At 37.8% G+C, this 25301-nt stretch overlaps 2 protein-coding genes across 2 annotated transcripts; one reads left to right on the forward strand and one right to left on the reverse strand.

Annotated features, from left to right (window-relative positions):
- Positions 1 to 2908: 2908 nt before the first annotated feature.
- Positions 2909 to 5462, reverse strand: LOC124282630 (gastrin/cholecystokinin type B receptor-like). The gene is made up of 2 exons (XM_046718661.1): positions 5384 to 5462; positions 2909 to 4338 (listed from the first exon to the last, which is right to left on the reverse strand). Exon 2 carries the CDS (start codon positions 4308 to 4310, stop codon positions 3066 to 3068), a length of 1245 nt encoding a protein of 414 aa, XP_046574617.1. The 5' UTR covers positions 4311 to 4338; positions 5384 to 5462; the 3' UTR covers positions 2909 to 3065.
- Positions 5463 to 12378: 6916 nt separating this feature from the next.
- Positions 12379 to 20892, forward strand: LOC124282597 (protein FAM8A1-like). The gene is made up of 6 exons (XM_046718617.1): positions 12379 to 12968; positions 15423 to 15527; positions 15843 to 15963; positions 16427 to 16553; positions 18464 to 18615; positions 19363 to 20892. Exons 1-6 carry the CDS (start codon positions 12572 to 12574, stop codon positions 19511 to 19513), a joined length of 1053 nt encoding a protein of 350 aa, XP_046574573.1. The 5' UTR covers positions 12379 to 12571; the 3' UTR covers positions 19514 to 20892.
- Positions 20893 to 25301: the final 4409 nt, after the last annotated feature.

Raw genomic sequence — 25301 nt, forward strand, 5'->3', positions numbered from 1 at the left:
CGCTACATTGTATTAAAATGTGAGTAAGTATAGCAATATAAAGATATGATGATAATATTCACCTCACAGAGGTGATAGTCAAGCTTCCAAAATAGTCTCAGGCTGAGAATCCAGGATGAAAAGTTATCTTCACGTAACTGCTTGTTATAATGTGAGATGGAGTGTGAGTTTACCAAGGCAAGAGTTTGCATCAATGTAGCGATTACAAACGTTATAAAAACGTTACTATGACTACGCCGAAAACAGTCTTCGAAATGTTAAATATAAAGTTCACAACACAACTATGAAACCCGCTTCAAAAACACTCTATCGAATAACTATTACTTGTTCATTTCATTCTTAGCAACCCTCAAATATGGGTGTATACCTTTTAGTTCGGCCGTTACTTTGACAACGACATTCCTTTCTTTTAAGAATAAGTTGATTTCATTGAAATTAAATTAATCCAGTGGGTATTAAATGCCTACATATTCACCCTTCAATGATAATATTGATATGCAAGGTTAATATGAATGATTGCTTCGCTTGTGGGTTTTTTTCCTTAAAATTGCGGAAAATGTCGAATTATAACGAGGTAAAACGATCATGTTTGGTGGATGTAAGATTATACTTAAAAGGGGTATGACAAAAACACAGATATGATTAATATTTATGTCCTCATTTGAATATTAGGTTTCTAAAGGGTAATATTCTGTATGATCTTTTACATCTAATAGGACATTAATGTGTTGAATAATAAATATTTACATCCGCAACCAGCTTTTGTAATGAAACTGAATTTAACTGCTTAATACTATATGTTATGTACTGGGATTAGGATGAAAATCACACATCAGTGTATCTGGGCACATTGTTAATGTCTCTACAAATGATCAGCCCTCAAGCAATTTCTTTGTTAACCTTTGGTGTGAAGCGTTTTCCTCAAGTGAACAAACATGTATATTCCATCCGGGAAGGATCGTTTAGGGTTTAGGGTTAAATGTATAGGGTATAAAATAATTAAATGATATCAGATTTAAAGAAAACCACCTAAGATCCGATTGTTGTACTTTAAAAAATATGTTTCGATGGAGAAAGTAGACTTTAAAGATGCTTAAATGTCTTAATTTGAGTGATCACTAATCTTAGAAGGATATATTTAATATTTTGGAAAATTCACTCATGAATAATTCCCTACACCTTGATTGTTCCCAAACAAACCAATACCTACGTAGGTAAAGTAGCTTTTCAAATATTTGAGGCCCATGTAATCCTACCATGTTGATCTAAGCCCAAATCTCTGAATAAAATGACAGGTTATATTTGAAACTCAAACATTTAATAGAACTGTGGGAGAAAGATTTTTTCGATTTTACAAAGCAACTATCTATAGGCATAGGAAAGCTTTTGGAATTACGTTTGTACTGACTTCGACCCTGACAATCTATTTGAAAATATAATTCCTAAATAGCTAAAAAACTAGGATAAGTAATTCAGATTGAAGTCGTTGTACTTCCACATTCATGATGTTTTGTTTACCACGACTTCAGTTTTGCAGCAATTAATTCACTTGTTACAAAAAGATGCCAGTACATCATCTCCTGTAAGCCAACTACAGAATCAGAAAACAAATCATCGGCACCTACCAATACATATACATATAATTCTAGGAAGTCTTCACCTTCAAAATGCCGATGCCACCATGTAGATGTAATTCGTCTTCAAGTTGATCGATAAACATGGAGAATATGCAACCTTGTCTGACAAAACTGAAGCAATCCAAATATTCTGAAATGGTAATAGTAGTTTAAGAGTAGATATCGCCAATGATGTTTACCATTTTACCAAGGCTAGTTTGCTTCAATAAGATATACCATAAGAAGTCTCTGTTCATAGAATCACACAAATTAGATTGGTTTGGTTGTTTAACGCCAGACTCAGCAATATTCCAGCAACATTTGTATATAGCGGCGGTCTGTAAATAATCGAGTGTGGACCAGATAAACTCGATAATTACACATACAGACAGTAGAATCTATCCGTATTTTTGAATCAGTGAGTGAAGTGTGAAAACTTTATCAACTGTTGAGTATCATTTACGAAAACATGCCCGACATTCTGGGTATTTATTATACAATCTACAAAATACTTCATTTTGTTGTTAAGAATATCTAACATTTTACTATCAATATCCATCAGGATCATTCAGGTTGACTGTCTTATACTTCTACATAGGAATATCTAAAATAGAATTTAAAATACTGTTAAAACATACATGTTAGTTGCGGTAACAACATGTCACCTCCATGTTTCCGCATCTGGGGTATCCCATCAGGTCCTTAGCCCCCCATTGACATCATGTGTGGTACTGTTTAGAATTGAATTGTTGCTTTTTTTGTACGTAATCGAACACATTGTCTGACTTGCTACGATAATGACTTAAGTAAGTGAACACCACTCTGAAAGGTTTCAGTGAGTGAGTGAGTATGGTTTTACGCCGCGCTTAGCAATATTCCAGCAATGTCACGACGGGGGACACAAGAAATGGTCTTCACACATTGTACCAATGTGGGGTATCGAACACGGGTCTTGGCCTGACGAGCTAACGCTTTATCCGCTAGGCTAACCCACAGTCCCCTGAAGGGTTTCAGGTGAGGTTGTCCAGTGGTTAATGCGTACGCTCAAAACGCCGAAGACCCAACAGAGCTACAAAGTTGGTTTCCCCGCCATGACATTGCTGGCATATGGTGAAAAGCGCCATAAAACCATACTCGCTGATGGGTTTGAGGGAAGAGGTAAGCATCAACCACCGATCACTCACTCACCGATCGTTAATCCGGAGTTTATTTCCCCATTAAAGAGTCATCTTGACTGAGGCAAAAGCTGTTCAAACCGGTTGTTAAACTCTCACAACATAAAGAGATGTCGCTTCTATTAAGGAACTATTTTATTATTGTAAGTGCTATAAGTAAATAAGAACAGTAACATGCAGACTAATCAGAATGGGTGAAATTTACAGGTGGAAACAGTCATCTAGTTCCACAGATGTCAGATGTCTTTCAACTTATATCTCACTTGTTCACTCATTATTTCCTTTTACAAATCAGTCGGAGTTCGCGGCGGAACTGCTTATCAAGAAAGCCATAGATAAAGGGGTTGGCAGCGATCTGCAGGTGATAGGACTTTTCTAAGATGGAGAAAAGGGAGTACTTCATGGCGAGGCGTTCGTAGTTTTTAGGATCTCTTGACATCATTGTTGTGACTGTGAAATAGGGAACACAACTCAGGACGTACACCATCGTCACCAGAAACAACGTCAACGTCATCTTTCTGACACCCTTATCATGTGACGCGTTCCTGACGTCACTTCCGGTTCGGACAGACATTGGCAGCGATGAATTTGTGGTTGTTGAATCATTTCGGCTGTGCATTTCTGAACTAGGGTCAGATACCATAACAGAAGTTGAAGCAGTATTTATGTGAGAGTTCTCCGAACAAGGGCAAGGAACACTTACAGAGGTTGAGGTTAAATCATGGCTACAAGGTGAAGTATGTTGAGATTCGTATGTATCCTGAGACGAATTCAATTTTACGCCTCCTTCGACTTGGCTCTGATTCATTTTCCTATGCTTTTTGGGACCACCGACGCGTTCCACCCGATTTGATGCTTTTAATTTCTGCATGTACTTCAATTGCTGATAGACCCGACACCAGATACAGGAATACAGAACACCAAGGGAGGTAACCAGACCGAACAACATGAAGATCCAAAAGTAAGTGTACGCCTTATAGTAGTCCTCTCTGGCTCGCAGGGGGTGACAGATGGTAATATTGACATTATATCGTGTCACAGTTTTAGGGCCGTAAATCAGTGGAGTCGGAATCATGAGCACCAGCAAGACGAGACACAAAAGTCCACAAGCCAGTTTGGCTGTATATGGCGTCATCTGCTTCTGGAAGGGTCGACAAACCTTCCTGTATCTGTCAACGGCCACTAATATTAACACCTGACCAGACGCAGTGCTGAAATATGTCACACTCGTTATCATGAACCTACACGCCCCTGAACTGCCAAACATTACAACGTTTCTCATCTGAAATATTTGTACTGGACAACATAATAGGGCATTGAGAATATCCAGAAGGGCAACCACAAGAATGAAACACCTTGTTGTGCTCGGCTTGAACTTCTTCAGGTATACATGAAAGACAACAGAATTGCCCACGAGGCCCACCACCATCATGGCCGATATGTACACTGTAGCAGGAAGGTATCGTTTGTTGTAGACGTCGTTGAACTGATCAAGGGTAAAGTTGACAGCAGTTGCCATGCCTCCTGTAGATGTGTGTCACCCGGAACTTAAATCAGAAAGTATTTCTCATGGTGATTGTTAATATTGTTTACATTCGTGTGTATCGTCATAAAAACAATGAATATACCAAAGTTGGGATTTCACTGAAAGATATTCATACAATACAAACGGATTTCGGATATGACCGCCCAATTAGAAACGCTAGTCATATTTGAAAACATGTTAATTTTTTCCATTATGGGTGTTTTTGCCATGCTCTTTGTTTCTTAAAAGTGCGGAGTTTGTTCAGTATACGTCTCCTCTAACGCGGTTTTAGTCCTCACTACTATTCAGTATCAGTAGGCCTACTGTGAATGTCATTTTTAGACAAGATACCCGGGTGGGCTAAATGCATTGGCATTGTCTTTATGCTTTAAATTGTAGCCAAATTTCAAACTCTTATGTATCCTCAAGATTATACTTTAATGACTACATACCCATTGGCACTGTTCAAATGGGGCGGTGGGGTAGCCTAGTGGTTAAAGCGTTCGCTCGTCACGCCGAAGACCCGGGTTCGATTCCCCACATGGGTACAATGTGTGAAGCCCATTTATGGCGTCCCCCGCCGTGATATAGCTGGAATATTGTTAAAAGCGGCGTAAAACTGAACTCACTCACTCACTCACTCACTCACTGTTCAAATTGTAGCCATATTTCAAATTCTGTGATATATCTTCCAGATTTTACGTGAATTTTAAAAAGTCGATGTTGTGAAGGATTTTACTTAATTCAGAAAGGAGAATGTGTGCAAAAACAAAAGCTTTTTTCAATGAAAACATTTAATTTAATGTAATTTACCATTGCCTACACCTGAATACTGTGTATGAGTGAGTTTAGCTTGTAACAGCATTCCAGCAGTATCATGGCATATTAGCTAATGTGGGGGGAGCGCAACGTTAAGCAGACCGCGGATGTTTACCACCACCACGGGTAAAGTGTTGTTAACCTACAAGCACGAGGTTGTAACCAGTTTACATAAATTCTAAAAATGATATGATAATGACCAGGACAAATGCACTGCTTCAAATGTAACATAAAAACACAGCACTTACCTCAGGTTGTGTCAATAAACACCAATCTAAAGCAATTACTAATATCAAGCTCTACAAAGTGCAGTAACATCTGGGTTACTGAATATGAGGAAAGAATCCTTCAACGTGATTGGGTAAATAGTTTGTTGAAAACAGTCACGCCCACGGAGCAGCTTTTGTCAACCTAGTGTGACAGTTTTTCCTCGTGATCTCTGTGTGGTCATTTCATCATCATTTCTATGAGGGGGAAATAAAGCGAATAAATCACTTTACAACAGCAATTTTCACGACAGCGTGTAAAAAGCGACGTAAAACCCAACTCACCCAATCACTCACCCTTTTGTTTCGGTTTTGGCCACCTTTGTGTATGATTCTCTCCCGAAGTTTACTTAGAGACTGATGCTCGCTGTGGATGATCAAAGTCCTATATATTGTACGATTGCAAATATTGGTAAGCATGGTTAGTTTTCTTGTTATAAGACCGGTAAAGATCCTGGTTAGAATTGATCTTCAGTAACTCATGCTTGTCGTAAGAGGCGACTAACGGGATCGGGTGGTCAGGCTCGCTGACGTGGTTGACACATGTCATCGTATCCCAATTGCGTAGATCGATGCTCATGCTGTTGATCAGTGGATTGTCTGGTCCAGGCTCGATTATTTACAGACTGCCGCCATATAGCTTGAATATTGCTGAGTGCAGCGTAACACTAAACTCGCTCACACACTATTTGTTATAACTTTCTGATTACATGTATCACATTATAGCGAGTTAGTAAGATATTATTTGGAGGATGTCATTGTGTAGTAAAAAGAGGGGGTGTTATGTAACAAAAACCCAGATATTACTGACAGACAGACAGACAATACTTTATTACCTTAAAAGGAATTCGTTTTGGTTCACAGAGCTTGACAAAAATACAAATGAATAACAGTATAAAATATGACATTACTAAAAACATAAAAAGAGATAAATATGTGCTTAAATAAAAATAAATGATAGCTGGACATTCAACATTTGTTTAAAATTGCAAAACTTTGAGGTACAAAAGACGTTCGATCTCGTTTAGTCTTGGTGATTGGCACTGTATAGCGGCGGCCCGAAGGTAAAAGCTTATACTCTAGATTTAGAAAATGTGTTGTGTCATTAATGATTTATTCAGACGTTGAAAGTACTTGCCGCTCATAGAGAAGTGAAAGATTAACGAAAGTGACCCCGGCTATTTTACTAGCTGTATTTACAATTTTGTTAAGTTTGGATTTGTTTTTGACTGAAAGAGACTCGAACCAGCACTGAGAAGAGAAAGTGAGTACACTCAGAATAAAAGTAGTATAAAACAACATCATAACAGATTGGGAAACGTTAAAAGATCGCAGTTTGCGCAGTAGATGGAGGTGTTGTTGACATTTACTTTAAGATGCATAAATGTCTAAATTTGAGTGATCACTAATCTTAGAAAACCATGTGTGGATATATTTAATTTTTGGAAAATTCACTCATGAATAATTCCCTACACCTTGATTGTTCCCAAACAAACCAATACCTACATAGGTAAAGTAGCTTTTTAAATATTTGAGGCCCATGTAATCCTACCATGTTGATCTAAGCCCAAATCTCTGAATAAAATGGCAGGTTCTATTTGAAACTCAAACATTTAATAGAACTGTGGGAGAAAGATTGTTTCGATTTTACAAAGCAACTATCTATAGGCATACAGACAGTAGAATCTATCCGTATTTTTTAATCAGTGAGTGAAGTGTGAAAACTTTATCAACTGTTGAGTAGCCTTTACGAAAACATGCCTGACATTCTGGGTATTTATTATACAATCTACAAAATACTTCATTTTGTTGTTAAGAATATCTAACATTTTACCATCAATATCAATCAAGATCATTCAGGTTGACTGTCTTATACTACTACATAGGAAAATCTAAAATAGAATTTAAAATACTGCTAAAATATACATGTTAGTTACCGTAACAAGATATCACCTCCATGTTTCCGCATCTGGGGTATCCCATCAGGTCCTTAGCCCCCCTTTGACATCATGTGTGGTACTGTTTAGAATTGTATTGCTTTTTTTGTATGTAATCGAACACATTGTCTGACTTGCTACGATAATGACTCTAAGTAAGTGAACACCACTCTGAAAGGTTTCAGTGAGTGAGTGAGTATGGTTTTACGCCGCGTTTAGCAATATTCCAGCAATGTCACGACGGGGGACACAAGAAATTGTCTTCACACATTGTACCAATGTGGGGTAGGTAACACGGGTCTTGGCCTGACGAGCTAACGCTTTATCCGCTAGGCTAACCCACAGTCCCCTGAAGGGTTTCAGGTGAGGTTGTCGAGTGGTTAAAGCGTACGCTCAAAACGCCGAAGACCCAACAGAGCTACAAAGTTGGTGTCCCCGCCATGACATTGCTGGCATATGGTGAAAAGCGCCATAAAACCATACTCGCTGATGGGTTTGAGGGAAGAGGTAAGCATCAACCACCGATCACTCACTCACCGATCGTTAATCCGGAGTTTACTTCCCCATTAAAGAGTCATCTTGACTGAGGCAAAAGCTGTTCAAACCGGTTGTTAAACTCTCACAACATAAAGAGATGTCGCTTCTATTAAGGAACTATTTTATTATTGTAAGTAAATAAGAACAGTACTACATGCAGACTACTCAGAATGGGTGAAATTTACAGGTGGAAACAGTCGTCTAGTTCCAAAATTCCCAGACTGTCACCGACGTCAGATGTCTTTCAACTTATATATCACTTGCTCACTCACTATTTCCTTTTACAAATCAGTCGGAGTTCGCGGCGGAACTGCTTATTAAGAAAGCCATAGATAATGGGGTTGGCAGCGATCTGCAGGTGATAGGACTTTTCTAGGATGGAGAAAAGGGAGTACTTCATGGCGAGGCGTTCGTAGTTTTTAGGGTCTCTTGACATCATTGTTGTTACTGTGAAATAGGGAACACAACTCAGGACGTACACCATCGTCACCAGAAACAACGTCAACGTCATCTTTCTGACACCCTTATCATGTGACGCGTTCATGACGTCACTTCCGGTTCGGACAGACATTGGCAGCGATGAATTTGTGGTTGTTGAATCATTATGGCTGTGCATTTCTGAACTAGGGTCAGATACCATAACAGAAGTTGAAGCAGTATTTATGTGAGAGGTCTCCGAACAAGGGGAAGGAACACCTACAGAGATTGGGGTTATATCATGTCTACATGTTGAAGTGTCTTCAGATTCATATGTACCCTGAGACGAATTCAATTTTACGCCTCCTTCGACTTGGCTCCCTTTCTCATGCTCTTGGGGACGACAAATCTCTTCAACCCGATTTGATGCTTTTAATTTCTGCATGTACTTCATTTGCTCATAGACCCGACACCAGATACAGGAATACAGAACACCAAGGGAGGTAACCAGACCGAACAACATGAAGATCCAAAAGTAAGTGTACGCCTTATAGTAGGCCTCTCTGGCTCGCAGGGGGCGACAAATGGTAATATTGACATTATATCGTGTCACAGTTTTAGGGCCGTAAATCAGTGGAGTCGGAATCATGAGCACCAGCAAGACGAGACACAAAATTCCACAAGCCAGTTTGGCTGTATATGGCGTCATCTGCTTCTGGAAGGGTCGACAAACCTTCCTGTATCTGTCAACGGCCACTAATATTAACACCTGACCAGACGCAGTGCTGAAATATGTCACACTCGTTATCATGAACCTACACGCCCCTGAACTGCCAAACATTACAACGTTTCTCATCTGAAATATTTGTACTGGACAACATAATAGAGCATTGAGAATATCCAGAAGGGCAACCACAAGAATGAAACACCTTGTTGTGCTCGGCTTGAACTTCTTCAGGTATACATGAAAGACAACAGAATTGCCCACGAGGCCCACCACCATCATGGCCGATATGTACACTGTAGCAGGAAGGTAACGTTTGTTGTAGACGTCGTTGAACTGATCAAGGGTGAAGTTGACAGCAGTTGCCATGCCTCCTGTAGATGTGTGTCACCCGGAACTTAAATCAGAAAGTAATTGCTCCTGGTAATTGTTTTGTGAGGTTAAAAATGATATTTGAAAACATATTCATGACCATGGATCAGTCATTGTTTTTTCAATAAAAGAAGGTTTTGTGTTTGTTCTGCAGTATTTATATGTATTTCTTTCAACTTATAAAACCCCTCTCTAAAGATATTAACAATAACTAATTACATCACAAGCAGTTATTAGAAACTGAGACAGAGAAAGATTGACAGTTTAGGGGCAATGTTATAATACAAAAGGTGTATAGAGAGGAGACTACATATCTGAGTATCAATACTGCAGTAACTTTAGTCTTGTGACTGTCACGTTTCAACTACTGACTTCATACCCAGGTGAGCTACAGTGACGTGGAGATGTTTCATATTGTAGCCGGGTCGGTGGGGTAGCCTAGTGGTTAAAGCGTTCGCTTGTTACGCCGGAGACCCGGGTTCGATTCCCCACATGGGTACAATGTGTCAAGCTTATTTCTGGTGTCCCCCACCGTGATATTGCTGGAATATTACTAAAAGCGGCGTAAAACCATACTCACTCACTCATATTGTAGCCAAATTTCATATTTGCACACTGTGATATATCCTGCTTCTAAATACGATTAAAGTTTAGAAAGTCGATGTTGTAATTGATTCACTAAATCAGAAAAGAGTAAACTGCACCATTACTACAACATTTTGAACGCAGCTTTCTACAGCTTTCCACTTATATGTCATTGAGGGTCAGCTTACGTGGAAGAAACGCGCGACGTGATACACAGGGAGGTTTTACCAAGTTTCCATAAAACCTTGAAAATGATATGATATTCACCAGGACAAATGCGTAGTTTCAAACTGGACATTATTTATAACACAGTACTTACCTCAAGTTGCACCTATGAACAGCACTCTTCAGCTACTGCTGATATCAAACTGGTCACGACTCAAGAAGCATTTACATGTATAATGTTCAAGCCCTATGTGTACGTGTTGGTGAAGAACTGTGTATCATACTTAGCAAGGGAGGAAATGTAAGTCATCGTTTCCGCGCAGTTACAATAAGTCATCGTTACAATAGTTGTAATTAAGTTAAAAGAGGATATTGTATACGATCACCACTCAAGGTTCTTCCCTTTCTATAACAAGATAATAAATACGACTCTGAGAAAGAGAGAGAGAGAGAGAGAGAGAGAGAGAATGAGAGAGAGAGGGGGGGGAGAGAGAGAGACTGTTGTTTAACGCTGTGTACAGTAAACAATGTTCCAGCCACAGCAAGACTGCAACTGTTCGAGTCAGGATCAGACAAACTATGCACCGACTCAGATCATGGATCATCGGAACGCATGTGGTCGGCCATGTCACAGAGTCTGATCTAGGTTGTGTTACAGCCTCATACCTATATTATTTTCCCTTCGGCCAAGCACTCCATGCACATATAATGAAACCTCCCTATATGAAGCATGTGTAGATTTTCCTCAAGGTATGAATCTCCAATCTGAAAAACTCAATTTAGCTATTTCTTTGTTTCAGAGTTATATGTTTTCAGAGACTATTAAGTCAAAGCTTGGTCTTTTGGTCCATTTCAGTAGATGCTTTCGAGAAAAAATTAACATGTGGTGAATTTTATCAGGACTCCCAACCGGGTTTCACAAACACATACCCTAGACTAAAACAATTACTTGGCGTTAAAACCACTTATAGGAAACAGACTAGTCTGTCTCACAGTCCCTGAACCACATTATTTTCCCCACTGCCAAGCTCTCTCTGCAGTGCTAAAGCTCTAAATAAAGCAAGTCTAGATTTCCTCAGGTTCAGAATCTCTGGTCTCACTTGGGCTCCTTTTCAATTTAAATGGGTTTATTTTCTACTATCACAATTATATGTATTCAGGGATTAAACGTTAGTCTAGAAACAGACCTGTGATCCGGGTTAGAATTTCGAGTTTTCAGGAACCCGTCATTTAGTTTGACTATTGCTGTGTCTGACGTTACACAGCAAACAAACAGTTAGGGGACATACGCTTGACGAAAACCCGATCAGGTGTTCACTCGCTGACTTTTACCTCAGTACAGAAGAGACACGGAGGTTCTCCCTCTCTTCATCCCATCTAAGATCTAGCAGCCAGTGTTCACCCAATTGTCACTTGAGGGTCCCCTTAAGATGTGTTGGGGTTTTTTTTAATTTAACAATACACAATTATATTTCACAGGCTGTATGTTATTATTTGATTGTTGTTTAATGTCACACTCCGCAATATTCCAGTGGTCTGCAAATAATCGAGTCTGGACCAGACAATCCAGTGATGAACATTATGAGCATCGATGTACGCATTTGGGATTCGGTGAAATGTGTCAACCTTGTCAGCGAGCCTGACCACCCGTTACCGTTAGTTGACTTTTATGACAAGCATGCGTTGCTCAAAATCAATTGTAACTCTGTCGACTGTATGTGCAAATTTGGACAGGGTGATTCAAAGAAACGCAGTGGAATCAACAATATTTAGTAAGATTGAGACATTGCCTCCGTGTAACTACGATAACCGGTAACATTTATATTCACATATTGGTCATTTTAGCGAGAAATCGAGGCAGCTTTTGAATAACTTCAGTCAAATTTGCAGGGACTGTCGCTCGCAACGTCCGGGTTTTTTTTTTTATTATGAATGCCCGGGGTGTACCAAATCCTATTCTCTCTAGGAATTTTCTGCATTCTGAAAAGTGGTTGAGGCTATAAACTGATACTATTTTTCCTAGTAATGTTTGATAACTTTTTGTGAAGACTAACTGAACTTCTCTTTAGAAATGGGGCGGTGGGGTGGCCTAGTGGTTAAAGCGTTCGCTCGTCACGCCGAAGGCCCTGGTTCGATTGCCCACATGGGTACAATTTGTGAAGCCCATTTCTGGTGTCCCCCGCCGTGATATTGCTGGAATATTACTAAAAAAGGTGTAAAACAATACTCAGTCAGACAGTCTTTAGAAATGTCCTTAAATAGATTAATGAAAGACACATTTTATTCATCATATATTTCTCCTTATCTTGTGCTATATTTCATAATTTGTAAATATATTATCCTATGTTTATGATGATAATACCTTTGATTATTTCTGGAGTGGGTACAGTAAGGTGTGCGTTTCCCTACATAAATCCGGATTGTCAATGAAATATGAAATGCTATCCTTCATGGAAAATCAGTCACGGAGCTGGGAGCAGGTCACGAGATTCAGATGTTCCAAACGAGAAAAGGCGAGATGTCACGTTAAAGATGGCGGACAAGGATCAGGAAACTCGAAGTGGTTATGTATCCCCGATTAAATCTCCTGCAGACGTCCCTAATGTGAAGTTTTCATATCCACAAACGGGTGTGGGCTTTGAAAATCAAACAAATGGAACTGATTTCAACATGAACACATATAAGAATGCTCGTGAATACGCACAAGCTGTTCGTCAGTGGTTGTGGCACTATCATTGCTGGAATTCCATGAACAGTTTCATGTCAATGATGCCCCTGTATGCCATGAGTTGTCCTCACCCCGGAGGGATGACAGGTTCTGCAGCAGCAGGTATTTCTAGATTATCAATCTGTGTGTGATTTGTGCGAAATTAATAGTTGTGACAACACTGCAGAATTGCTAAAGATAATAGAAGCCAACGTTTTCTATGAATATATCGAATATCTTCCAATATCTTTTGCATACAAGAATTTGACACTGGCAAGCTACATGACTCATGAGCCATATATTCATGTATTTATGTATGATACAGTAACTAAGTATATTTATTATGTCTTTTGCATGGGTCCAGGTGTTCTCAGATAACAATATTCAAAAACATTTCAACGATTTGATATACAGCAAATGTTGGCGAAATTCTATTGTAACTAATGTAAGATTTGGGAATAATTAGCTATTATCGCATTTATCCAGGATAAATGTCAACACTCATGTATGTTTGACAGTAATGTAGTCACTGGTCATTGTCGTGATAAAGTAACGCAGTCAACATTGTAAAAATATTTTTTTGGTTATTGATTCACTTGGTATAATGAATATGCATCAACTGCTGACTTGTTATTGAATAATGTATTCATTATCCAATATTCATATACATAACCCAGTTTTGGGAATAAGTATTATATTAATCTGATTCTTATAGTAGATTTATTACAGGCCTTGTACATATTGTATGTACATTATATAGATTAATGCTTAACATGCTTAATCTCTGAATATATATAATTTTGATCATGTTGACAATGATAGTGAGAAATAAACACATTTAAACTGAAAAGGAGCCCCAGTGAGATTGGAAATTTAGACCTGAGAAAATCTAGACTTGCTTCATTTAGACAGAGACCATATGATTTAGAGCATTAGCATTGCACGAAGGGCCGTGCTGGGGTGCCAGTCAAATCGCCCCAGCTACAAAACGCCCCAGCCAATTTGGTCAAAATGCCCCAGATTTTTGGTCAAATCGCCCCAGGTTTGGTCAAATTGCCCCAGGGGGGTAGTCTGGGTAAATTGGTTAAATATATGCCACAAATGCATAGTTTTTGTCAACTTCCATATTATATTCTATCTGTAATATTATATAGTAAAAGATTTGTATAATATGTTTATTGGCTTTAAATAGTTTTTGGTCAACAAATGGCATTATGTAATCATAACAAGTATGGTATCATATTTATTATTTAAACATATTTATTTCAAAGAAAGGAACCGATTGGTAAACAAGCATAAGCTTATATTCGCTCTGGGATACAATGGAAGGAAGATCGTCAAATTGTGAATGAATTAAATGTTAAATCATTGTTAAGCGGTATATGTTATATAAACAAAATATTTTGGATCAAATCTGCCTGTTAAATTTATAAAAGAGTGCACTGAAATTAATAGTTCATTGTTTACTATTGAGGAGCAGCATTGGTTTCCAAACAAAATTGATTTTAGGTCAAATCCTTTAGTATAAAAATACATAATTTGACGTATATCATTGTAAAGAGAACATGAAAAGAAATAGTGAGCAGAGTCTTCATAGTTATGGCCACAAGAGCAAGATGATGTCGGAGATATAAATCTTTCATGTTTGTGAGCATTAAGGTCACTACATTCAAGTTGGAGATGAGAATGTATGATTAGACAAAATTTGCTACAGAAATTAAAATCAAAATGACTGTAGATATTACAATCGTTCAATAGGTGATGGTCAATTAGTGAATATGTTTTTATAGCCTGAAATGCTCATACATTTGAGCCTCAACATTTCCTTTAACTAAACACAGCATTGAATGTCAATTAGTGAACATGTTTTAATAGTCTTTTTTTATCCACACTGTTTGACAAGATTAATTAACAAAAGCTCTAGATTGTTTTGATAAGCATTATACCATACTCGTTGAGAAAACCTATGCATTTACGGCCTCACCTTTTGACAAGATTAATTAACAAAAGCTCTAGATTGTTTTGATAAGTATTGTACCATACTTGCTGACAAAAACTATGCATTTATGGCCAATAAAAATTTTATACAAACATTTCATTTTATTCTTGTAATCCTTTACAAAAGTATTAATAACATGCAAATAATTGGTATTATAGTGTTGTTTATACATAAATATTACTTTCGCTCTTATCAGTTTACTAATAGAAAATCTATCAGATTTAAATATATTGGGGCAATTTGACTACTCCCCTGGGGCAATTTGACCAAACCTGGGGCGATTTGACCAAAAATCTGGGGCATTTTGACCAAATTGGCTGGGGCGTTTTGTAGCAGGGGGGATTTGACTGGCACCCCTGTGCTGTAGGGGAAATAATGTGGTTTGGGGACTGTGAGACAGACTAATACATGGTAATGTTGCATGATTTTTGCAATAATGGTGATAAAACATTTATGTAACAAAAGGATTAATCTTGTAGTTCTAGCTAGTAATGATATCAGATTGAAAGTTTATGTTAAACCGTACAGACACAGGATGAAACCTATAAACTATCTAAAGAAATATGATCTAATTTTAGGCCAGTACTCAAGTTTTGGGGGCAACCATAATAACCTGAGACAAAGAACTGGCCAAAATGTGCAAGCCCAGGTCCGAGCAGATAGGTCAGCAGGACAGAGACAAGGTGAGTATGAGATATTTCAAAATACTCACAATGTTAGTAATCAGTAAACATGACAACAGACTAATTGTTATGGAAGATGCATTAGGACTTTGGTTATTCATCATCAGCAGTGATGGTAGAATTCATGATAAAATGTACTAATAAACACTACAATATACCAAAACGACATAATTTTATTATGTAAATGATGATGATACACTACTTAGAAGCTAAGTCTTGGTCTTTAAAGTGGTGTTCATGTATTTTTGTATTGCTACAAAACAAGAAAAGTTGTTTTGTGATATTTCAGTAATTATTTGTACTTTTCAAATTCAGGGACAGAATTTGCATTGCCATCATTTTGGAAGAGAGTTGCAGCTGAACTGATTGACTTCACATTGCTGTTCTACATTAAGCTAGTTGTTACTGTCATTGTCATGAGAGAGCTGGGCTACATGTAAGTCTGCATCATACATTCTGTGTACTGTTTTCAGTCTGCTTCATCATGTTCATATAAAATCAAATTCTGGGTTATGTTTTCAATCTGTTTCGTATAAAATTAAATTATGTGAACTGTTTTCATTCTGTTTCATATGAAGTCACATTCTGTGTACTGTTTTCAATCTGTTTCATATGAAGTCACATTCTGTGTTCTGTTTTCAGTCTACTTCATCATGTTCATATAAAATCAAATTCTGGATTCTGTTTTCAATCTGTTTCGTATAAAATTAAATTATGTGTACTGTTTTCAATCTGTTTCATACAAAGTTAAATTATGTGCACTGTTTTCATTCTGCATCATATGAAATCACATTCTGTGTACAATTTTCACTGCTTTATCATGCTTATATATAGGTTATGTGATACTCAAAATGCATCTGTTGCAACAAATTTTCATGACATTTCTTGGTTAATTACAGGGATGGCAATGTTGATTACAATTTATTTTTCAACCTGGAAGAAATGGATTATGACAAAGCTTTCGCTATCACATCAGAAGTTATCGCAATGGAGATTGTAAATCGACTTCTTATTACCATGTTTGAGGTAGGTTGCTGAAATATGCTTTGTATTGAGTGTTTGACCATCATATTAGTTTTAACATAACATTCTTTTGGTACAAGAGCACCTTCAAATGTTCAGACCAGTCTACCCTTGTTTACTTTCATAAGTAGATCTGTGAATCGTGATTTCTCTAGAAATTGACATCCGTTAATGATCCAGCCTTAAGTCCAGTCCACAGTCAGTAAAAATCCCCAAATTGGACACATACATTTCCCAAATAATGTTGTGTTAGTAATAACGTATGTTAATGCTTTGTTGAGGTGACATGCAAAATGCCTGCCATGGGCACCAAGTTTGGAATCCTGGATGCAACTCAATCAATTGTACTTCTAAGGTGATCGTAACACCCATACTGTAACATAGACTTAGGACAGTGATAATGTTGAGGTTGCTTTGAACAACGGACCCCTGGAACATTATCAAGATCATATCTGGTTATGTTTACTTAAACATGTTGACAGCTATATCTTTAAGATGTGTGCTGTCTATTTGTTGTTTGAGAATAGTTGTTTATTTCAGAACAAATAGGTTCCATTCACAAACTCAGGGTTTTACACAGACTTTTAAAAATGGGAGTCATGGTGACTCACAATATCTATTTTTGGGAGTCATTTTCAATATTTGGGAGTCATGTAAATTTAATATTTCTTTGTGTTTATCATTCTCAGTATGTAACTTGTCTATGTCACACCACCAAATGAAACTACGGCATTGTTCAGTTCAAACAGCCAGGATTACTGTCTCCTCTGAGTTCTCTGGAACAATCTGACAGCTCTGTAAAAGTCAAACTATCATCGAACAATATCATTTTTTGCTTATCAAATCGATTTTATTGAACTGAATTGTGAGGGCCACCTATGAAACTTGTGTAAAGGTTGACTCGTATGATAGTATTTTGAGAGTTGTCATATTTTGGGTCCGAAACCAGGCCTGTGAATGCTTTGAACGATGTTTTGCGTCGTTGTCCTGCTGGAATCCAAAAATTTCCATAGAACACGTGAGCAGATGGAAGTAAATGTCCCTCGAGAATATCTGTGTACCGCTCACTGTTCATATTCCCTTCAAATACACAGAGGGGCGTTGCCTCCAACACTGATATGCCACCCCACACGTTAAATTTCGGACTGTACTTTGGGCGCTGATACAAAGGTTTTTCAGTTTGTTTGGTCCAGAATTTCAGTGTATTAGGAAACAGCCACACAGAACTTTCATCTGAGAAATTCACATTGTCCCAGTTAAAATTTCTGTGCTGTAAGCACCAGTTCAACCTTCGCTCCTTTTGTTCAGGTTTCATGATGGAAATCCTCGACTTTTCTGCCAACCCATTGCATGCAGCTCAGTTCTAATTGTCTCCTTACAGACAGCCACAGTTCCTCTATCAATCGTTTCTTTTTAGAAACAAGAATACCAAGCCGCCTCCTGTCACCGACAGTCAATTTTGTGGGCCTACCTGCGCCTCCCTGGTGCTTAATGCGATAACCATTTGCAATATTTTTCAAAACACGATAAACAGTGGACAAAGGGATGCCTGTCCTACTTGAAATCACTTTAGCTGATCTGATGTCCTTGTTATAATACTCTAAAATCAACTTCCTCGTCTCTAAATCATCCATACTGAGGATCACTGAAAATGTTGTCTGCTAGCAAGTAAACAAAGGGGGATAACTCTTCACAAACTAATGAAAAAGGATTAATGGAGTTTTCTGTCTTGAATGAAACCACGCACTTGATAGCTGGTCAAGGTTGTTTATAGTAGAAGTCCAATTAAACATATACCTAAAATACTCAATAATTTCTGGTCATACTATACAAATACAGTTTAAGCCACACTAACTACTAAAGATGAGAGAAAATGCAACTGATAACATAGAAATTTTATGATCACATTTCAGACGTTATGCTTACGTCAAGGCATTGGAACAATCGGTGGTTCTACACCTGGCAAGAGGCTTCTGGGATTGAAAGTTGTTTCGTGTAGTGACATCATAGATGTGGGACATAACCGTATTCTTGTCTATCCTGCCCAGAACATTGGCTGGGGAAGGTAAGGGATCTCGTGCACGCATGAGTAAGTAGGGCTGGAATATTGCTTAGTGGGCATAAAACAATACTCACTCAGTGAATGGTTACACACTTGATTTGTATACACTACATTCCCCTCTTACCTGACAAGGGGCGATTGGGTAGCCTAGTGGTTAAAGCGTTCGCTCATCACGCCTAATACCCGGGTTTGATTTCCCACATGGGTACAATGTGTGAAGACCATTTCTGGTGTCCCCTGCCGTGATATTGCTGGAGTGATGCTAACAGCGGCATAAAACTAAAATCACTCACTCACTCACACATGACTGTACATACAGCCACCAATGAGTTCTCAGGTTACATCTCACAAAGGGAAGTATAAAGGGTCATTTGTCCCGTAATATATGCCACAGCCTACCAGCAATCTACTCAATAGATTAGTTCATACAGTTGATCTCTCTTGAGTGTAAGTAATATATGGCCTTCTTTCATCACATTACTACAAATACACATGTTACATCTACCGTTTGTATTCCCAGATGCTGGAAGAACACATGAAACACACTTGACATACTCAAGTAAATGTGTCAGTTTCTGTATCAATATTGAATATCATTCCTACATCTCCAAGAAATTGGTCAAATTCAACTCCCACCTTTGAAGAATTTCTTTTCAAGAGTAGAGATGTCAATGAAAATAATGTTGAGTAGCCACGTTAATTATGATCATTTCTTATCTGCCCAAATCTGATGTCTTGTTTTTGTTTCAGTGCCCTTGTGCGATCAGTCATCAAGAACTTTACGATAGCCTTCTTCTTCCCAGCATGCCTCACAGTATTTTTCTTCAAGTACAGTCGTGCTGCATATGACGTTCTTGCCAGCACAGTGGTTGTCCAAGCAGGAGAGGAAGACAATATTTAGAGAATGGCTGAGACTGATGCAGATTGTGATATACTGGTTCTCATCTCTGTGCAGCTGGACTGACTAAGGGATTGTTCTGTGCAGACAGTGATATTCATGCAGCATTGGACTGCAACTGGGAATTTTAGATAATAATTTAATATGTTGATTCTGTAAAATTATTATGTTATTTCATGTGATGACTAAATATCATTAAGAGATAAGTGAATAGGTTTTGAAGATAGGGATTTCAAAATTAATTTTTGTAACCAGCAATAATATTTTTATGTGTATTTTCCTCATGATATTTATATTCAGGTTTTCGGTAATCTGGGTTCTGTTAAAGAGACAATTTTCTTTGAATTTGTCTGATTGAGCAATGTTGCTAAATTTTGGTAATTCGGCATCAGAGAGCAACATTTGTTTTAAAATGTGTGGAGTTTTTTTTGGGACAGTTTGCATAAAACTTTGTAATGATCCAACACAGATACTATTTAATCGTTTGTTCATAATCAAGATTAATCAAGTAATGAATATTGAGTGAGTGATTAATATTTTTCAATTTTATCTATTAATGACCCAGAAGCTGATGATGTTATTAAATAATCAGAATGGACACATTTCATATTTAGTTACGTTGTTGGCGATGAAGGATGAGGATGAACTTACAGTGAAGGCAGTAAGAGTTTATTGCATGTAAAAACTGACCTAGTAGATATATCTGTACTACCTGATTGTCAAGATGGACAATTGACTTGCTTTATTGGCTCAGTAACAATGGCGTATGAATGCATGCAGTGAAATTGATTAGCTTATGTAAATACCAGCATATAAGGGTTACATGATAGTAGGAGTGAAACGGTATATCGAGGTAATTTGCCTTCGGCTTGGTATACCATAATGCAATCAAAATATTCTGTATTTTCAGTCATTTTATTAACCTTTTTCTATAATGTCTAGAAATGAATCATTTTGTCAAAATCTATGCATTTCTTTGCTAGACGGACGCTGTTTTCCCTAAAGTAAGTTCTCATATACCGAACCGAAGGCCTTGTACCGCAATACGTACCGTACCGTGGCTAGAGCGTACCGTTTCACCCCTACACGATAGCATATAATAACACTCGCATCTCCACCACTAATTCCGGTATCATGAGGGTAGCTATCAGCTTTTGGCAGGCCTATTTAGTCATGAAGGCTACTGTTAAACAAACTTGTAGAAAGATCTTGACATGACAACAGAAAACATGGATTTTTGTAATAGAGGAAGGTTTGTTTCACATCTACCTGGCACATTGTGAGAACAATTCCATGAGCACCGTTTCTTAGTCAGCCTCAGACCCCGTTCAGTGAGAATGTTTTTTACCTCCACAAACAGTAATAAAACCGTCATAAATTTCTTTTTAGCAGTAGTGTTAAGTCTTTCCTTGAAGACATGTCAAAGTAGCTCAGATATGTTACGATATTGTTACTGTATTTTTTAATAGTTTGTGTAATTGTGAGTGAGAATGGTTTTATGCCACTTTTAGCAATATCACGGTGGGTGACACCAGAAATGGGCTTCACACATTGTACCCATGTGGGAAATCGAACCCAGGTCTTCGGCGTGACGAGCAAACGCTTAAACCACTAGGCTACCCCACCGCCCTTTGTGTAATTGTCTGTGTAAGCATAGTAAATACTAATCATGGTATCACCACTGTCTGTAGGTGATTGTAGTAATGGAAACAAACCATGTCAGCAGTATTTATGTTCACATTTAGGGAGTGGTAATACTTTCCTGCCAAAGTTGTAGCCCAAGCTCTTTTATCTTAATGTTCATTTTCAGTCTCTTTAGATGAGTTTGTAAGATATGGTGAAAAATTACACTGCTAAGGTTAGAGCACTGGCTGAACTTTATTTTCACATCACAAAAGAAAACTTTACAGAAATGGCCACACAAAAAGCCCAAAAGTAATGGAGTGTCGTAACAAATAGCATTTCACCTGTTTTATCTGTTTAAATAAAATTCTTGTGTTTTAGTATCAGAACAAAACCACCATATTGATTCCCTGTGCTAAACAAATGTGTATAGTTACATTTTGAGAATCAGTGCACTTTTTTGTTCTTCTGACAATGGGAAATAATATATACTACGCAAATGTGACACATTAGTGAACAATGTTGAAAATCTTGAGGCACCATAACCCCGAAAACACTGGTCAATGATGGTACACAGGCTATATTGTGATCCTGTTATTAAAGAAATTGTTAAAAATCAACAGTGGTAACATATTTAGGGGTAAGATGAATACAGAAATGTGGTTAGTAAAAGCTGGTATTGTAAGTGTTGTTAGCGGAGGCAGTGGCAAACAATGACAGGATGACACTCTTTTCTTTGCCTCCTGCAGGGAGTCAGGGATATAGAGACCCATCTGCCTGTCAAACTTCCAAATGTTTCTCAGACACCACTGTAGATATAGGAATGGTATTTTGAATGCATCAGATAGATCTCGGAAAAACATTGTCTAAAGACATATTTGACAGAATTATTGCCCTTGCCTAATACATGTATTTTTGGACAAAGTGCACTGTACTCACAAATGGGACAGATTTTCTAAGAAACCACCTAAGATACAATAATGACATTATGCATGCATCATTCAGGGATAAGTACCAGTATATATGTACATGGTTTATCGCCCCTGTCTGGTCCTTTGAACATAGCATACAGTACTGCCAATTTCTTGTAAACTACTGAAGATAACATTTGAAATTTGTCATAAGAGATCAATATTTTATCAAGTTTGAAAACTGCAAGCAATGTTTAGTATTTTACAGAGTTATGTCCCTTTTATTTCTTCTCAACAAGAACAAGTCACCCGACATCATCCCAGTCATCATATTTTCACTCTTTCAACTGTGAAAATCAGCAGGGATCAGACTTGCTTGTGTTTTGAAATGGGCAAACATTCTAAGAAAAACACTAAAATCAGTCTTTTGGACACCTGTTTATTCTTTCTGCAAAACATGAATGTGTTTATAAATACAGTCTAACTCTGGTTTTACCGATGTCTAAAGCATAAAATAGCAACAGACTTAATTTTGGTACTCGGGGCATTTTGTGTCATTTATGTCTGAGTTCTTATATTTATTATATACTAAATATTTAATAATTAGAAAATATTGTTATGGATAATGTTAGGTATGATGTCACACTAAATAGGAATATGGTGTCCGTTATTTATGACAACTCAAAGCTTCTTCAGATATGCTGGTTACTCACATGAGAGAAAATCTATCACATGCAAGGGGTTTTAGTGATGACAGCTTGGGAGACTATATCCTTAGTCCTATAGTGAGGTGAGGTGAGGTGAAATTGGGTTTAACGTTGTGCTTGAGAATATTTCGCTCATATGCGTGCATGCATGTGTATGTGCGGCTGCTTGTACTAGCCGGTTTAAGCTGGTTTTATAGTGCTAGCCCACTGAGATACCATGCCGCAGTGAAGCATGAATACCCCACTCAGACACATTATACTGACTCCGAGCTAACCAGTCCTTGTACCCATTAATGCCGAGCGCCAGGCAGGGACCAAGAAGTACCATATTTAAACGTCTTTTGGTATGACACGGTCGGGTTAGTCCTATAGTAGCTTGAATCCTGTTAGTATATGTGTGTTATAGATGTGGTTTGTATGTATTGTCGGTAAGGTTACCCTCAACCAAAGATGTTGGCATGGTGATATCATCATTTTCAGGGTGTATGTTGTATCTCAGACAAGGACTGATATCACTGACTGTGATGCTTGTGTTCAATTTAATTCTATGTTTGGCTGATCATTGTATTAGTCATTGGTTTGTCAGGTCCAAATTGATCCCAAGAAATTTTTAATGTCGAGACAGACTTACTGTGTGCATTTAGTTGAGATGGTGTTATTTCAGTTGATGATTTTGTGAAATTTTGCAGCCATTACTATCTCCAGTGTGTCAGTGTATCAGTTCATGTTTTCAGACACATGTACTGAAAAGTGTTGGGTTTTTTTCACTAAATCTTAAGATGTCACTTCATGTGCACACTTGTTACAAAGGTCATGCACCATGCATTCTTTATTTTCTTGTTATCTTAGTTATATCTACGTATATGGGATGTAATTACAATAAATAACCAAGACATCACCAATTCCTGATGAAATGTTGGTAAACAAGAATACAGTAGTCGCATTGGCGGATCCAATTGGCAGATTCGAACCCCCTTGAAAATGACTTAAGACCACATTGAATTTTTTTTATTTTTTTGCGTTGGTGGAGCCAATGGGGGGTTCTGAACCCCACCTCCACCCACCCCTTTCAAAATTCCTGGATCCGCCCATGACTCGGGTATGTTTCTTAAGAAACCATTTCTGTATTTCGATATGACTGTATCTTTTTTTAATCAAAACCAAATGTGCATCATCAGAAACTTTATATGTGATGCAATATTTATAATGTTTATTCTTATGTCTGACTGACTGACTGAGTTTGGTTTTACGCCGCTTTTAGCAATATTCCAGCAACATCACGGCGGGGGACACCAGAAATGGGCTTCACACATTGTGCCCATTATTCTTATGTAATCTTCAAGCTCATGCTGGAAGACGCCACTGCTTAAGATGTTTAAGTAATTTTATTTAATTCAAAGTTTACCATTGCTTCTTTCCATTATAATAGCCATTATTCTTCAGAGTATATTTAATTTGTCAGTTCTGCAGACAGAAACGTTTTTGTTCTTTTTGCTGACTAAATGTGTTACAAAATCACAAAGTGGGATGTGGAATTTTCTCTTCTCCAAATCACAAATTTTGGGGAATTTATAGTTTGTTAAGTCACTGGTTTGTGTTAAATGTATCATTATCTTGTGTAACATTTGGAACAGCCTAAATCGTCATGTATGGTGTCATGTACATCTAAAATTATTAACTTCATACTAGAGATCGTCACCCTCCGCGCTCTGTATTATACAGCAAATAACCATCTTTCTTCCAACTTTCATCTTCTAATTTGAAATCATACAACTCAAAGAGAATGTCATTTGTTTCCAAGTTTAATGAACTGTTCAAAGGAAAGTTCAGTTGTATAAACTAGGATTTGTCCAAGAGCCAGCCCACCAACCGTTTGATTGTCGTCTGCACATGATGTTCCTTTATCATCGACTGAATGGCTCTGAAAACTGAACACCTACATGTCAGATTTGTTTTGTGGAGATTGCTGACACAAAGCATCTAGTCACTGATTTATAATCAGCATTGAAATACTATTAAGAATTGACATCATGTATGAAGTGTTACCACAGCACTTATTTGTCATTGCAGTATTGAGGTGTCCTGGTGTTTAGATGTAATGTGTAGGATGTCCCGATACTTGTGATACAATATTGTGAAGTTGGCATGCCAATGCATTATCATTCATCAAACAAAGTTATTTATATCAATTACGTGTTGTTATTCTTCAAGACAAGCTGCCTTTAGTCTCTCTCTGCCACTAACTGGTCTTGGAGTCATCTGCACCATAGTGCAACAGCTACAGAATCCCTAAGCCATGCAGGCATGTGGTACAGCACGCCAGACCTGTATCATTAGCAGTGTGCGAAATAGTTTCGTTTACAAATTTTGCCAGTCGAGCTAGCTATGCCTGCACCATACTCAGCTAATGAGTTTCACCAATGTGTTAGATACCTGCATCAATATGGGCCAATTAAATTAAGCCATCATGCTGTGAAATACTGAAATCGCTCACTGAAGATGAAGTAATTAAAGGTCACATGCAACGTGGTAAAACACAACTTTGCAGAT

This window comes from Haliotis rubra, unplaced genomic scaffold, assembly GCF_003918875.1.
Source record: "Haliotis rubra isolate DU_JTF1 unplaced genomic scaffold, ASM391887v1 Scf30, whole genome shotgun sequence".
Lineage (NCBI taxonomy): Eukaryota > Metazoa > Mollusca > Gastropoda > Lepetellida > Haliotidae > Haliotis > Haliotis rubra.